The sequence below is a fragment of the Fukomys damarensis genome, unplaced genomic scaffold, assembly GCF_012274545.1.
Source record: "Fukomys damarensis isolate Sample0158 unplaced genomic scaffold, DMR_v1.0_HiC HiC_scaffold_32, whole genome shotgun sequence".
NCBI lineage: Eukaryota > Metazoa > Chordata > Mammalia > Rodentia > Bathyergidae > Fukomys > Fukomys damarensis.
In genome coordinates, this window is record NW_022900944.1 from 21088481 (window position 1) to 21106330 (window position 17850).

General features: G+C 37.4%; 1 protein-coding gene across 1 annotated transcript in view; it reads right to left on the reverse strand.

The window, feature by feature from the left end:
• Fras1 (Fraser extracellular matrix complex subunit 1) overlaps positions 1 to 17850 on the reverse strand; it is a 406016-nt gene that overhangs the window by 111802 nt on the left and 276364 nt on the right. Inside the window, exons 30-32 of the mRNA XM_010628378.1 lie at positions 12411 to 12564; positions 5680 to 5858; positions 1454 to 1570 (exon numbers count right to left, since the gene is read on the reverse strand). Coding sequence (XP_010626680.1) covers positions 1454 to 1570; positions 5680 to 5858; positions 12411 to 12564 — 450 coding nt within the window. The remainder of the gene's footprint in view (positions 1 to 1453; positions 1571 to 5679; positions 5859 to 12410; positions 12565 to 17850) is intronic.

The window sequence follows — 17850 nt, forward strand, 5'->3', positions numbered from 1 at the left end:
ATATACATATACACTTGCTATTCAAAATCTAGTTACCAAATATATTTAACACTTGTGGGCTCAGATAGGTCCAAATCACTGAATTGAGAATATGTTTTTGTTTAGAATAGCAGACCTAGTTAATGTCAAAAGAAATATAAAACTTTGTACATTGTAAGGTCCACAAGAGGATAGCCAACACAATTTACAGTAAAGCAATTGTTTAGATAGCCTAAATTTTAACAGGACAGACCTAACTTGCAAACATTCAATCTAAGAAGAGCATGAAAAGTTCCTTAAGAAGTCCACAGCAATGTGGCAGAAAGGCACCGCCTTCATGGCTCCTGGCCCCTCTTTATTCCCTCTAAACTCAAAATAGCACTGATTAGCATTTGGCAAGAAATGTGTGTGCACATTTTTATTTACAGTTTAGAAAAAACTTGGATTCAAGTTCCTCCAGTCAGAATGATGAATTATAGACTTTACAATGCTGCTGAATTATGATTTCTTTAAATTATAGTTTATGGTGGAAATGCCGATACCAGCTATTCATTAAAAACTTTCTTTTTTCCCCTTTATGTCTCTGTCATGCGCTAGACCAGTAATTTCTGAAACCATTGTTGCTCTCTTTGTTGTGGCTCAAGGCTGATACTCTACTTTGGAGTATAATTATGTGGGTGCGAACAATACAGATCTGTAATAATTAATTTACAAGGGCGTGCATGCTCATGGCTCTGGAATCCCACCTCCCATGGACACAGAATCACAGTGGAGTTGCTAGTCCTCCAGACAGTACTTCATAGGCTAATTTAGGCGACACCACTGGTCACACGGGCCTCTGGAATTGAGCATCATGGACCTCCACATCCCTATCCTGCCTCCTCTGCTGCCTTCCTTATTTCTCCAGTCTCATGTACTATATGCAATTTCTTGACTGTCATAGTCTTCCTAAACTCTGGGCCTCTCCTGTGTTCTCTGCACCCAGGGCACTGCCCTTTGCCATCACCTCTTCATGCCACCCAACTGTCTTGGATGGATCTATTTCTATATCTCTATGGACTCAGCATTGTCATCATGTCCAAGAAGCTTTTACAGTATAAGGGAACTTCTGATAGGGCTTTTCAAAAATGAGTAACACTTTCTCCAGCCAAGTAATGCTGTGACTGGCTGAACAATTATGTACAAGTTATATTGATGGCATGGAGGAGAGCTTGAAATGTCTTCCAAATACTGAATGACAGTCTGGGACGCTGTAGAAAGGACATCTGCCATGGACGGAAGGTCAAAACAGATTCCACGTAATCTTCCCTTCACCCTGAGAAACTTAGGGTTTTTTTGCAAGTTAGTGAGAAACGTGCTTACTACTGTTTTTGGCCCTGGGGTTTGTAGTCAGGGGCAAGCATTCACTGCATGCAAACCAGGACACTGTGTTAAACCATCAAAGTAGAAGTCATAGGCCTCCCACCCAACTCACGGTCATATGGAGAGATGCTCCCAGAGAGTGTTGAGGTGCCTCAGGGGTCTGCGGCAAGATCGCAATGTTGAATACACGGCTCTCCAGGTGCGTCTGAGTGTCAGTGGCCCTGGACACCTGAAAAGCAAAGTTGCCTGGTGAGCCTCTCATCTGCTGGGTGGAGCATGTCTGCAGGTGTTTTGCTTTCCCCCCTTTTAAATAACCTGTCTTTAATCTATACACTCCTTTTTTTATTTTGAAACAGGATCTCACTATGTAGTCCAGGCTGGGCTTAAACTCACTATGTAGCTCAGGCCTTGAACTTGTGATACTCTTGCTTCAGCATCAGTGCTGGGATTACAGGCATTCACCACCACACCTGGGTCTCCTCTATACATCCCTGCATTACAACTTTTGTTCTGATCTCCATAGTTACTGTTAATCATTTACTAATTATAAAAAAATACATAACCATTTTAGGCAATTCTGAAAATGTAGGAAAGTATAAATAAAAAATCACACATAGTTTTACTAGAAGAAAAGAGTAGTTATTAATATATTGGTTCATTGTGGTTTTGGTTCATTGTGCTTAATTCTTTTTTCTACACAGACATATCTAAATTTACAAGGAATTGCATAGTCTAAACTTTTACTTAACAATACTATGATGTTTTCTTGTTTCATTAAGCATTCTTGAAAATATATTCTCTGAAGGCTACATAATGTGTTACAGGTGTGTTACATACAATTTGTATTCCATTCCATCCATCTTTACTCAGCATAGATCTCTACACTTAGACTATAAATGACAGATCTTAGTTACATTATTGCATAACAAGATTCATAACATTTACAGTTAGCACAATGGTCACAAATTTAACTTTCTCTTGCTACAAAAATATTGAAAAATGGTTTTCCTAGGCAGCTTCTCACTCCTTCTCAGACCTACTCAATTTTGCCTTGAACTCCCGTGGTCTCCACTATTTGCTTCACCTTCATCTTGTCATAAGAACTGCTAAGCCCTATGTGGCTACCTGCAGTTGTGTGAATTGTAGATGACAGGAAGCAGGTCTTGCAAATTCTAGGTCAGAAAACAGGAAGAGCAGTTCTCCCCAACAGAAAAACTGTCTTTTCTGTTTCTATCTGGATAACATAAGAGGCCTGGGGTTACATTTCATCACATTTACATTCCTACCAAGAGGCATAGTATTGCTATAAATAATATTAATAGCCATAGCTATAATTTGCTGATCACTTAGCATGGGGTCAGCATTATACTGGCCGGTTTTCAGAGGTTATCTTATTACCCACAAAGTAATACTATTATCCCCTTTTCAGATGAGAAAACTGAAGGTCAAAATATTAAAGCAATATGTCAAAGTCACACAGTCACTAAGTGGGGTTATTGAACCAGGCCAGTCGAGTTCATAATCTTTCTACTGACCAAGATGACTCACTCTAGTAGCTTTAGAAAAAATTAAAACCAAGGTTGGTTATATAAAGGTACAAATTTCCAAAAATCACTGTCATTATATTGTATACTTTAAATGTACCAATAAAATTAATTTTAAAAAAATCAGGAAAAGGGGAAACATTTTCTTATATCCTTAAAGAAAAGCAACTGAGTATTGGGCAGGTAGTAAAATGTGGGCATATTACTGAACAAAGAATTAGTCTGTTATCCCAGGAAAGAATTGGACAGGGAAATATGCAGGTCTTTTCCAAACCATGTCCCCTGAGGCAATATCAATGGGATCTGAATACAGAAAAACCAGGGCTACTTCCCATCCCCAAAGGACAGTGAATGCACACGCTTTCTTCTCATTAGACCATCTCTCTTTTAAAATGCCACTTACATTCCACAAATCCCAAGTCCTACATGCAAAGTAACAGATGGGATGCACTGATGGCTTATGACAGCTCATCAACATTAAAATCAAATTAAAGCTATGCAACTCATTATATGTCCTGCTTTAAAGGGGGGAAAAGGAAAGAAAAAAGAATCATTAGAATAGCACTCTCTCTTTTTATTTTTAGTTTAAAATCCTTTAGGAACATTAAAATGATAAATGGGAAAAAGTTGCTAACCACTCTTTAGCACATGGCTATAGTGTCTGTGCACTTCAAACCAAAATGTGAAGTAAGCCTATAAGACAATGAGATTTAAGAACAAACACACCAAAACTTTTATGTTCAGAAGAACATAATCCCAGAGAGTTGTTTCATACTTGCAATAAAGATATTGTCAATGTTTAAAATACATTTTTCTGGAATGCCTTCAGAGGAAGTTCACAAATCATATAAGAAAGCTGGGCTCATTACTTCATAATTACTCCCATCTTAACCAAAATTATTCAGCATGCTTTTCTTACCAGACTGATTCCGAATGACTTTTGGCTATTTTGATATATTTTAAAATCCATTTCCAAAAATGCTGTCACTATTGAGGACATTTAAAAGAATATCCCACATACTTTGAAAATAATTTCATGTGGGAGTTTCAAATATTTTGCAAAAGAAAAAAAAAAAGAGTCTCCAAAAGGATATACTTCTAAATAATAATGTCATTAGGTGTCTTAAACACCAATAAAATCAGTAACTTTTACTATCTCATTTATTATTTTATTTTATCCACTTAGTAAGCTACCTGCAAAGGAATCAGAGCAATCATTTTAAGCAGGTACTCTGAAAGTCCTTCTGGGGAAATGCTCCAGGTTGACAACATTTTGTCCTGACTCCTGTGAAGGAAGAGGCAGATCAGGGAGATCCGCAAATTCTAGTTTGCTGAGGTGACGTCTTTTGATTGAGGTCTCTGCCTCTGTTCTGATTCATTCTTTGATGACTGCTGCAGTCCCCAGGTGCTAAAAATGAGAGGTTAACTCCGGCAAAGGGCGCACAGAATTTGCTCACTCGGACGTTCAATGCACTCGGTATAATCTCATTTTAATCGTTTCCAAATTTATCCCAACCTGCTCTTTGGAGAAGCGCATCTTTTATACATATAAATTAAGAAAGGAAGATGTATTTGCCAGGTATCAGAAGACAAATGGATGAAAATTTTTACAAGGTGAGCTATCGTGGCTAGTTTATTTCCAGCTGGATTCCTAGAAAAAGGAAAAGTCTCAGATCTCGAGGGAGTCACTATGAATATAATTTCTGACACTTCACGAAATTCTTCTCTGTATCCTCACTTAAATATTCTTTCTCACTCAAAACTCCTCATTCCCTTGTGTATCATTTTAATTCTTTATTTCCAAGTTGTGCTTGCCAGGGGCTTGTCTAATTTTATCGGTCTTCTTAAGAAATCAGGTATAATTCTAATTTATTATTTCTAGCACTTTATAATTAATCAATTCCTCTCCTTATCTCTATTAACTACTTCTTTAGGTTTTCCCGTGTTTCTTTAGCTTCTTGAGCTAAACATCCATGCCATTTATTTTTCGACTTGATGGCTCAATAACAAAAGCTACCATCAATTTGCTTTTGCATAGAATTTTGTCCACATCATTTAAGTTTCAATGTTACTTCTTCCTCATCAGTACTTCTTAATAGCTTACAGTTCTGATTTCCTTTAACACCTAGTATTTAGGAGACCATTTTAAATATTACAAGTTTAAACGTTTGTTTACCTTTTTATTAATTACTTCTAACTATATTCATAATGGCCAGAGAATATAAGCAGTATAGTTTCCTGTTCCTTAGTTTATGGTAGGTCTCCTTATGGTCTAATATTTCATCTGTTTTATAAATGGTCATAACAAACCCTTATGCAGTGCTTACTTAGTATTTGAAATGCACCATTCTAAACATTTTATATGTCTTAGCTCAAATCCTCAGAACAGTTCTAATTCACAGGTAAGGAAATTCAGGCGCAAGGATATTGCCAAGCAATTTTCTAAAAGTGGACATACTGAGTTTCATGGTAAGCTCATGACTTTATCCTAAAATGGTGAATGTTCCAAGAACAATTTTAAAAGATGATGTTGTCTATTTTTATATTTTGGATATTTTTTCTGAAAATTCTGGCCATTATTTAATAAAAAACTTCTTGTCATGGATGACTCTTCCTTATGGAGTGACCCATATATTTGGGTTGACAGATTTTTAAAAGTTCTTTAAGGATATTAATTGCATTTTTCTTCCCATTGACTGGATTCCCAAGCAACAGCAGAAAACTGCCGACATTGTTTACAAATAAAAGTAATGGCTTTTATCAGACTTCAGAGAAGGCAAGGAGCACACGATACCTGGAAGTGGAAGGAGTCGCTCTGGGCCAAGGCCCCAGAATGCCTGTACCACACAACGCCATTATTGACATCTTGCTGGGTGAAGGAGCTGGTTGGGGTTGCTGTCCTCCCATCTGGTAAGTGCTGGCCTTCGTCCCTGGGAATGTCCGCTGGCAAGCTCACCAGGAGGACCACCTCCCCTAGGGACACACAGGTCATATGGTGAGTGTCTCTTGGGAAAGAAAGTCAGAGGTTTCTCCTCTTTTCCTATTTATTTAAACTAAAAAGAAATGATGTCCAGCCATATTTTCACCTAATGTGAGAAAAGGACATAAATACAAAACTCAAAAGTTATCACTAAATGTACCTTGAGATACAGAATTCCCAGTCTTTCAGCTAAAAGAATCAAAAGTCATTCAAGGGCAATTCAGGTATAAATTGTTGACTTGCACCTGTTACAATTACCTGAGACTCACATGCTGGAGTATGCTATAAAGAAATACACTGAATGGATTCATTTCTACACACAGCTTTCTATGTAACTGAAAATGTTTTCTAACAAGGAAAATGGTTAGAAAAATGGAAAATTAGAAAAAAATTCAGTTGAAGTTATTCTTGGGAGGATTCTGTCCAATGAAAATATTAATACCTAATACCAGAAAACATTTGGCAGGCACTGCACTGCACACCATGGGGTGGTTCCACGGCACGTCACTGCACTTACACTCTGTAATGCTCTGCTTTTGGTTGGTGAGACTGACAGTCACTAAGCAACTCTAGTCTGAGAATCCAAACTCCAAAGTGCTACAAGTTCCAAAACTTTTTGAACACCAATATTATCCCATAATAGAAAATGCCACATCTGACTTCAAGTTACAAGGCCCCAGTCAAAGTGTGGGAACATTAAAATATCCTATGAAATGACTTTCAGGCTATGTGTATAAAGTGTATGAAACATAAATGATTTCATATTTAGACTTAGGTCTCATTCTCAGGATATCTCATTATGTATATGCAAATATTTCAGAATCTGAGAAATGCAAAACATTTCTGCTCTTAAGTATTTTGGATAAGGGTCATTCAACCTACAGGACATACTTTACAGGTTCCTAGAAAGAATGTTTTGATCATCTTCATTGTTACTTCTATTTAATCCTTTTGCTTGGTGCTGTAGCCACTGCACAGATGAGGTTCTTTAGGTTCAGAGTTCATTCACTTGCTGAGGTCACACAAATGGAAAGTATGTAAGCAGGGATTTGGATCTGAAGATCATATTTTTGGTCCTGAGGCTCTGTTACCAGTTGTCATTATTTTCTGTACATTTATCAATATTTACCCTGTTAAACAATTCAATGTGTTCCTTCCTCTTTCATTCTTTAAACTTATTTTGATCTGAAGCAAGGAAATCTAAATCTAAACACTGCCCATCTGTTTTTACTGCCTTTTCTTTACCTGAAGCTACTACCGTCTCAAAGTGAGATTACAAATATTGAGGTGTTAAAGAAACAATTAAAATTTCACAAGAATAATGTGCCTTCAAGTGAAGACTAAATTGAAAACTGGATAAATAGCTGAGAACAAGCTATGCTGTATTTTCAAGATGGTGCATCTAACAATATCTAAAAGAATTCTTTCATTCTTTAAACTTATTTTGATCTGAAGCAAGGAAATCTAAATCTAAACACTGCCCATCTGTTTTTACTGCCTTTTCTTTACCTGAAGCTACTACCGTCTCAAAGTGAGATTACAAATATTGAGGTGTTAAAGAAACAATTAAAATTTCACAAGAATAATGTGCCTTCAAGTGAAGACTAAATTGAAAACTGGATAAATAGCTGAGAACAAGCTATGCTGTATTTTCAAGATGGTGCATCTAACAATATATCTAAAAGAAGTCACCCTGCCATTATGACAGAGGGACAGAAGAGCAGAGGTGAGTGAGAAAGAGACTATTTGTCTATTTTTAAAATGTTCAGAAGTTAAAATATCAGACATAATAGGCAATCGACGGCAATTTTTTCAAAATTGGTAGAGCATTTTGATTACCCTAGAGAAATTTGTTTTCCAACTCACAGCAAAAACTTCTAATATTTACATGCACTTCACTCAAGTTAAAAATGAGCATAATATCTTGCATGGTACTGAAATAATGAAATAAGAGAAAAGTATCACTACTCTTCTTTATGTAGTCATATACAGAATCAACTCATTATAGTTTTCTTTCTTGTATTACTTTTCATTTATATCTAAGGCAAAAATTCCATCACTACTGTCTCCCAGTTCAAACTGTAGTTAACAGAGATGTTAATGGAGATGGCTTCTCAGGGAGTGGGCTATTTATGGGTGTAAGAACAGTTGCAAAATAATCTGAAAGGAAATTCCCATGATTAAAATGTGAAGAATAGACGATAAAAAAAATTCAGTTGCTGATTTTCTGGCTATAACATAAAAGCAAAGCAGAAGCCAGGCACAGTGGCACACATCTATAATCCAAGCACTCTAAGAGGCTGAGGCAGGAAGATTCTGTGTTGGAGCCAAGCTCAGGCAATCTAGATACTTAGCAAGACCCTCTATCAAAAAAAAAAATACAAGAGGACTTGGGAATATAACTCAGTGCAAAGGCCCTGGGTTCAATCCCCAGTATAAGAAAAAGAAAAGAAAAACAATTTTCCATCAATCCATAATAAATATATTTTTCCTGTAAAAATCACTTCCATGCTATATATATTAATAGGAATCACAAACTATTGTCCAATTCCATTAATTTCAACTCAATAAATAGTCACTGAGCATCTACTTGGTGCTCTTCAAGAGTAGGGTGATTAAAAGACAAACAAAACACCATTTCTACTCTTGAAGGCCAGCTCCATAAGCAACTGGAAACCACCAAGAGATTCTCAGTAGGTGAATGTGTGATCAGAATACAGAAAGTCTGCAAGGCCTGAAAGTACTGTTCAAGAGGCTAAATTTATTTTTTAAAACAATAACAATATCTGGACATGATGCATATGCCTGTAATCTCAGCTACACTTCAGGGAAACTGATGCAGGAGGATTACAAGTTTGAGGGCCACCTGGGAAACTCAACGTAGTGCTCCAGTTCAATCCCCAGTAATAAGGGAAAAATCAGTAGCTAATATTTGCATAGATAGTCTGCCCAATTATGATGCTACTGAAAAACCCAGACTAGAGATGGAGACTTGAAGTAAGACTAGAAAGAAATAAGCACATAAATGTCACCAAGGAAACAGAAGTAATACACTCCATCAAGGTGGGCTATGGAGAAAAAGGAAGGAGTGCAAGGGAATTACTTGTTAGGTTAGGTGGTTGGATGCCAGCTACGGGTGAGACACAGAGGATGAGCTGGAAGGAGGTAGGGGGAGGAATTGTTCAATTCTGAATATACTGCATACAGCACCTTGGTGAAGCGCATGAGTAGATAAGGAAAAAGATCCATACAGTGTGGGGTTTACCACAGGGAGGTAATCTTTATATAGTACCTCATTTCTGTTTTATCATAACATGACAAGGAGATGATACTTCAAATATAAAAAATTCCAGGTTGCAGAAACAGAAAATAATCTCTATTTGTGATTTCCTTCATCCAGAAGTTTATATTTCAGCCAAGAACTCTGAAGTGAGAAGATTTAATAGTTATTAAGAATTATAATTTAATTTGAATTTCCTTGAATTATGTTGGGATTGAGATAATTTCTATTTCTATTAACACTTTCTTGTACTATAATAAATAATTTAATTTGATAGTTTGGTAGATTAAGTCAGCCTTTCCTTCAAATGATGCTTAAGATACTTCATTAAAACCACTCATTAAATTTACCTTCAAATGTAAGGACAGCAAAGGTTACAAGTATTAATCAACTTGTCTCAACATATACTTGAAAGCAATGGTAGTGTGGAAATGACTGCTTTGTGTATATATCATACAAGTAATTTATATTTGGTTACATTCCAAAGTCAGTTCTTCACAAAAAGCCTACAGCCCAAATTGGACCTTCCAGAGTGAGGCATAAGTCTGTAGCAGCAGGAGCCAGTGAGGGAGGACTCCACTGATGTACCTTATTAGAATAGAGCGATGTAAGAATATTTGCATCATGTGGACCTCTAATTCCCACCAACCACCTCATTCACTCTTGAATGGTTCCCAAGGGTAACATGATTTGATTATTACTAATGGGGATACAGAAAGTCTGGATATATAAAGATTGTGTTCATGGGAAGCAGTTAATTAAGAGAGTTGTAATAGGAAAGGGTCACAATAAAGCCCACACGGCATTTATTAAGCTAAAATGGCAAACTTTTATCTGCTTAAAAACCATTTAATTCAGTGTTGTTCTGTTTAATATTTAATGAAGTAGTGAGCTGTTTCCATAAAACCTGGAGGTTTGATTTTTGTCTCTTAGTAATGAAGATAAAGGTAGATAATTTTTTTTAAAAGGTAGAGAATTTAATACATTACAGGAGTCATAGATTTTTAGAGATGAAAAGAACTTAAAAGTTATTGATCTTACAGTCAGTACCTGAAAGTATGATGAGGATAGGATATTAATTATGAATAGGAAAATATTAAATTTACAGTGGAGATATCTGGCAAGTATCATCTGAATGAAGCAATCAAGGTTAACATCACCAAAAATATGACAAGAGTGACAACTGTTTGTGCTCCCAATATGATGTACCAAGGGGAAAAAGCACATCCTTATTCTAATAATGAGAAATCCTCAGACAAGTCCAAATAGAGCAGTGTTCTACACGTTTCATGAGTTCTCTTAAAAAATGTCTTTAAGACAAAAACAAAGGAACCATCACACCTTGGGGGAGGCCAAGGAACACGATGGATACATGCAATCTAGGAAAACAGTATTAGTAGGAAGAGAGACCAAATTTGAATGAGGTCTAAGGATGAAATAGTGGTACTGGGTCAATGTCAATTTCTTGGTTCTAATAATTGCTCTTTGTACTATTTTTACAACTTTTAAATAACTCTTAAAATTATTTTAAAACAGTAAGTTATAGACACTATTTGACCTAATTTTTCTAAGAAATCAATGGCACCAAGAGGGTATGCTTTTCTTCAAGGTTACACAGTTCTAAAAAAGGACACTTCAACTAGACTGTTTTATAATTAAAGTATAAATTCTTGATTAGCTTCTACTTTCTAACATCTTTTTGGACACTGAAATTATTTTAACATTATCTAAAGTTAAGTTTTTCCTCATTATGGGAAATATATTATTTTAAAAAATCTGATAGCCCAGAGGAAAAACAGATTATTCTTTGTGTTCTATTAATGTCAAGAGTTTTCACTTTTAATTATTATAACTTTCATTTTTAGATGATACAGATATTTTAAAAAATCAGCCTAAGCCAGGTGATGTGGTGTCTTGCCTTTAGTCCCAATATTTGGGAGGCTGAGGCAGGAGCATTTGAGGCTAGGAGTTTGACAAAAGTGTGGGCAGCATAGCAAGTTTCAATTTAAAAAAAAAGAAATATATATATATATATAAATTTTCTTTATTTTTTACAGCATTGTAAAATTTCCTAACAATTTAAATTCCTTTAATACCTTTAAATCATTTAAAAACATTTATTTCACAGTTTTTTTATATGGTTATTTCTTTATTTAAAAATCATGGGGTTTTGATCCTTTTTGTTTCGTAGTGCAGCCTGACTCATCCTATGTTCTGTGCTCACCCTCAGTGGCTTTATTTTTGAGGTCCCTGTGTGGCCAAGTCGAGGCTGGGCCTCCCACAGCAGTTTCCACTAGCTTCTGTGGAACCCAAGAAGTATCACTGAGCTGAGATTACTATTCATACAATGTCTCAGATTTCTGGTGATGGAACAAGGGACAAGAATAATTTAACCCAGGATCTGCCAGAGAAATAGGCACGAGGTTCTGCATTTTCAATAGTCTTCTTGCTCTACTGTTAACTTCTCATTAAGATTGGCAGGTTTTCCAGCTATCTGTCTGTACCGGTGACCTTATTTATTCTAAGAGAAAGAATGTCCCTCCAGAGTACTGATTCTAGGAAGGGTCTTCAATCCAACTTTCTGTCCGTGGGGCTGTCCACCTCAGCCCCCAGCTTATGGGACACACACTACCAGCTAAGAGAAGCCATGCCAGCAGCTCAGCACAGACTGATCCTTGGTGCTGTCCCTTAAAACACCAAGAGATTTCCCTCTATCCCTGGGAAGTCAGCTGTGAAAATCTAATCGTTCTTGCTGTATTTTATTCAGCAATTCCAGGTGATGAAAATGAAGAATTGCTTAGGTTATTGTATTCTTCTCTCCTGCTAGAAGAAGTAACAATGGAGATCACTGAAGAATGCTCTTATGTAGTTTTGTTTTAAAGCTTCATCAAGAAGAATTCTGATGGTAATCTGAGAAGGGTAAGAGGAGGAATTTCTGTGCCTGACTTATGAAATTAAACCGGTAATTTATAGGCTAGGTGGCTTTCAGTGTGTAGGTTTACTCCAATTACTGCCTATACAAAATGAACTTACTTAGAAATTTAAGTTTAGCTATCTCATATAATGTACTTATCAAATTCAGTACACAAGGTAGCAAGTATATACAGTGCTAGGTATCACAAATACTCTGCTTTTAAGGAGATGAATGAAGGATTGAAAGCCCATTTCATTTGAATTGCAGCCCTGCTGCATGGCAGTGTCCAAACTTACATCCTCAACTGATGAGTGCCCAAAAGAAATCGTGCCAAAAGAAAAAAGGACTTACCAAATCGGGGATGGCCTTCTATAATCTTGTAGACAATATCGTCTGGGCTGGCACCTGGAGCCTCAGCCTGTAAGATTTTGTTAGTGATCTGAAGCATGCCTCCTTCTGGAACCCACACCATTGAATTAGCCACTAGCTGAAGCACTCCGTCATTCTAGAACAAAGAAAAAGTGATGAATTGGGACCAGTAAGAAAACACTAACCCTTCAATACATAAGTTATCAGGTCCTATTGTTGCAGATCATCTAGTAAGAAAGATTCATAGCTTATAACCACACTATAAACTATGTGTGTACATGATATACATATGTATAAATCCTTTTTCTTTTTAATCTATCATAAATTGCTTACATCATTTGGAAGACTAAGATCCTCCACTGCTTTCCTTCATTTGTCCATCTATCTGTCTTTCTGTCCTCGCTATCTACCAAAGTCCACAGGGTTACTCCTTAAGCACTGATTATATACCCGCCTCTTTGCTAGAGAACTGAAATACACAAGAGAATCTGAAGCAAGGTCTTGACTTCAGGACTTATAGAGTCTGATGAGAGAAACCCAAAAGTAATTAGAATGCTTCCTTCAAAACTGATGTTCTTTATGAAGCTTGAGCACACACTATGGGGAGAGTGGAGCAAGAAGGCCTCAGGAGGGTTTTCCTAAGGAAGTACCAATGCCTTGTTGAATAACAAAAAATTAAATTTTATAGCTAGAGAAGCAATGAAATAGATTTTAACAGAGGGTACAACTTCATCAAAGGCAAAGATGAGAGATAGCACACTGTGTGTTTAATAAAATGTCCAACTGTTTGGCACTAGTAGGCTCAGGGAGGTAGGGGAAATGTGGATAAAAAAATGACACCATCTTAAAGAAAGATAACAAAAGGCAGAATCTATGCTAATAGTCTCAATTTTTCTTACAGGCCCTATGAAACAGAAGATTTCAGGAACGGAAAGGGGACGATCAGACGGATGGGATGCTCAGTCTGTCAGACTCCAAGGACAAGAGATGGAGGTGACCAGCAAGGGGATGAACCTGGGTCTGTGGAAACTGTTTAACAAGTTCTTGCACTGGCCCATGAGAAAACAATTGCATTGGGAATGAATGATTTGAAACAGATTCCAGAAACACTACAGACCCAGAATCGACAGGCCTGGTGGCTGACTGAAAGTGAAGCAGCAGCAGTTGGGGAGTAGCTGGCTGGATGAAATCACCTACTTGACGCTACTGAGGAGGCAGCATTTTAATTGCTAAAGCTAATGTCATTAAAAAGTGCTGCCACTTCTGATTTACAAGGTGTGTAACCTCTTCTTAAGCCTCATAATTGACATTTTCTGCAGAATGAGATTAGTGAGGCTGCCAATGCTTCATATTCAGCTTGTTTTCATACTTCAATAATCAGTGAATCAGATATTTTAAAATAGAGTATTTCAAAAGGGGTGGTTTTCTAAATTGTTGTTATCACTTTCAAGTGTGCCAATAACAACAGTACAAACAGCTCTTTCAGGAAGAGACTACTCAAAAGAAAAGACAACAACCATTCTTCTGCAGTCTCTTGGAATTTGAGAGTGTTACTTCTCACAAGGATGTTGTCATGACTATTTTCAGCATACAGAATAGGTAACTGAATCACACCATGCCCAGGAGAGCAGTGGCATGAGTACTTTTTATCCTGGTGGGTGCTCAGGAGAAAAATCCCAGAAAGCTTTCTCCTTTCACAATAAATACAGCACATTATTTACAAAAACTTCAAAAATGTTCCAGAAACTTTGCATATAATCTGCCAGAATTCCAGGAGAAAGGGCTCTAACTCCAGCAGAACTTCATATACCATGATACACTTGGGCTCAGGTTTCTAAACTGCTAGAAATCTTCCTAATAGCAGCAGCCCAGTCAACTCTTATTTCAGTTATGGAGCTCAATTATGTAGCAATAACTTTATGATTGTACTAAATAGGCAATGTGGTTTTTCATATTCCAAGCAAGCAGACCCTGTGATCTGAATGCACATCCTCCAGATGGCTTTCCAGCGCATCTCTAGCTTGACTTTCCAATACAATTTTCTGTAACTCCTCTGTGAGTGTAACTATTTAGGAGGCAGACAACTTGTAACTCAAGCATTTATAGACAAGCAGAACTTAGAAGCTTAGTAAAATATATAGAATCTCAGGCCCACCCCAGATCTTCTGAATCAGACTTTCTGAGTCAGAATCTGCATTTTAAAAAGTATCCAGGAGAGGTAAAGACATGCCAACTTATGAGAAGGTGGCCTGGGGCCCATTGCAATGTTCCAGTGGTTCACAAGTGGGTCTTTAAGAATAATTATGCTTAGCCGGGCATAGTGGTGCATGCCTATAATGCCAGCACTGGGGAGGTTGAGGCCGGATGAGTGCTGTGAATTTGATGTAGCCTGGGTTACATTGCAAGATCTTGTCTCAAAAAAGTTTGACCCCAAAAATTTGCTTAGAATATTTATGTTTAAATAAAGATATGCATCTTCATACCTGAATTATTACTTTTAGTACATAAGAAACAACATTTACTAGATAAAGTATAATTCTTTGATGTCAACAAGATGGCAAAACAGGCTATCTACTCTGCAAATCCCAACAAAAACCCTTATTGATTGGTTGATTGATTGATTGACCAATTCACTGAATGAATGATTTGTATTTGGGATTGAACCCAGAGCCTCACACATGCTGGTAAGCACTCTACCACTGAGATACCTCCCAGGCCACGGGCACCCTAATTTTAACAACCACCCAAAGGTAGCAATACTCTCATGGGAGCCCAGGAGTTCAGCCAAAGGTTTCAGCACTTTGGTGGAGTGAAATCCAAGAAAAGATACTACAAAGAAGATCACAACTAAAAAGTATATTTTATCCATATCACTCTCTCCTTCAAGATGGCACAGCTTTGGGTTAAGAGAGGGCCACTGGGTTCACAATTTCTCCCAGAGGGGGAACGTGAGAGAAAAGTGAGTGCCCGGACTCCACAGCCTTAAGGAACAGTGCCCCAAAGGCCCACTTCTGTTTCACCCCATGTGTAACATCAAGGAGTCTAGCATGTTCTACACTCTGGGGACTGCTAGGAGCAGGGAAAGGTGTGGGGAGGGGAGCTCACAGTAACAACCTTGCAGATCTCAACAAACAGATGAAAATTGGGCTCTCAACTTAGATTCCACAACTAGCTAGCAAGCACTCCCATCATTCCCCTTCCTATAGCGACTGACCCATGCTCTGCCACAAATAGTGAATGTGAACCTCTTCAGTCAGTACACAGATATCAGATAACCTTAAACACATCAAGGCACTGCCACAGTGAAAATAAGTGGAGGGTGTTTGGCACACAGCTTGGCTTTGCAGTGGCTTCAAAAAGCACACAGAAAAATCAAAGGAATAGGACACTGCCTAAAGAAAAAAAATAATGCTACACTGGCTGGCCCCTCAAATGGAGATCTATGAGTTGGGGACATAGCTCTGCAGTAGAAAATTTGCCTAGAATGTGAGAGGCTCTGGGTTTTGATTCCTAGCCCCGGGAAAAGAAAAAGAATGAAAAAGATGGAGATCTATTAGTTGCCTGACAAAGAATGTAAAAACAACACTCTCAAGGAAGTACAATGAGTGACAAGAGAACACAGACAGAAAACTATCAAAAATCATGATGGCAATATGAGAATAAAATGAAAAGTTCAAGCAACAAAAATATAGAAACAGAAAGTCTTTTTAATAGAAATATTAAAAAGAACCAAACAGAAAGTCTGGAGCTGAAGAATGAAGTGATTAACATGAAAACTTTAATAGAGCTTCTACAGTGGACTCCATCAAGAGAAAAGAGAATGAGTGAAGCTGTAGAGACAGCATTTAAAATTATCAAGTCAGGGAAACAAAAGGGTAAAAAGGTTATTTAAGGAAATAATAACAAAAACTTTCCAAATCTAGGAAGAAAAATGAACATCCAGATCAATGAATGCCAAAGAACTTCAAACAGATTGTCATAAAGAAGTCTTCATGAAAAAAAAAAAAAAGAAGTCTTCATGGATATATATTAAAGCTAAATTTTCAAAAATTGACAAAAAGACAATTTTGAAAGCAGCAAGATCAAAGTAACCCATCAAATACATAAGGGAATCCCACATGACTATCAATAGATAACCTAGCAGAAGGCATGCGGACCAGCAGAGTGGAAAAAAACAGTCAAAATGTGATCCCCCCAAATACAATTACCATCAGGATTAATTTACCAGCAAATCTGTCACTCAGAAATGAAGGAGATCAAAACTTTCCCAAAGAAACAAAAGCTAAGAGAGCTCATTATCACTAGGCTTGTCTCTCAAGAAATGCTAGAGTTCTTCCAGCTGAAATGGAAAGACATTAATTAACAATATAGATACACAACAGGAGAAAACTCACTGCCAGAATAAAGTACAATTGGCCTTATGTATCTATCCACAGGTCCCACACCCCTGGGTCCAGCCAAATGCAAATAAAAAATCTTGAGGACAAAAACTGTCTGTTCTGAAAGCGTAAAGTTTTGTTTTGTTTTGTTTTTCTACTCAGTATTCCTTACACAATGCAACTACTATTTACACAGCATTTCACTACACTTAGTATTATGACTACTTCACTGGTGGTGAACCTATAGCACATATGCTGCAGTGGGCTGTGTGTATCATTGAAAGCTCTAAATGGTTCACCATCACTGCTCTACTGTAAAAGTTAAAAGGAAAACATTCAACACAACTATAAGTATAGGAATATGCTAATGTATTCATGATATAAAGAGACATAAATTGTGACATCAATAATATAAAATAGTGAAAGGCAGGAAGAAGTAAAAGTGGAAAGTTTTTGGTAGGATTGAAGATAAATTATAGCTTAAAATAGACTACTATAGGGAACCATTGCACAGATGCCAGCAGCAGCCCAGCTGGAGCATGAACCATTGCACTGGAGCATGCCATGTGGGCTGTGTGGTATCTGAATCTGCACTGCAGAGGCACTGGGGGTGGGGGCACAAAGGCCATGGTTATGAATCCCAGAAAATAGAGCAGAAGTGAACAACAGAGAGGGACTTTCTGAGGCTCCTCAGTGAAAATTGGAGCCCACTGGGAAAGTGAAGAAAATCTCTGCAATAAAAGCACACTGGGCCACCATAGTTGGTAAGCTGGGATTAGCACTTCCCATAGAAACCTGGACTTGCTTAAGGGGAAGGACAGCTGGAACATGTAGTAGAGCCTTGCTAAGTTTAATCCTGCAGGAAGTCAGGGACCTCAACTTGGGCCTTATAGTCAGAAATCAGCCTGAATTTCAACAAACTACAGCTGGCTTGCTGAGACTAACTGACATAGACCTGCACACTGTTGCCTACATTGTCTACAAGGACAGCAGAGGCATATCATGAGGGAGGTCCTTTTCATTTCATTCATATATATATATAT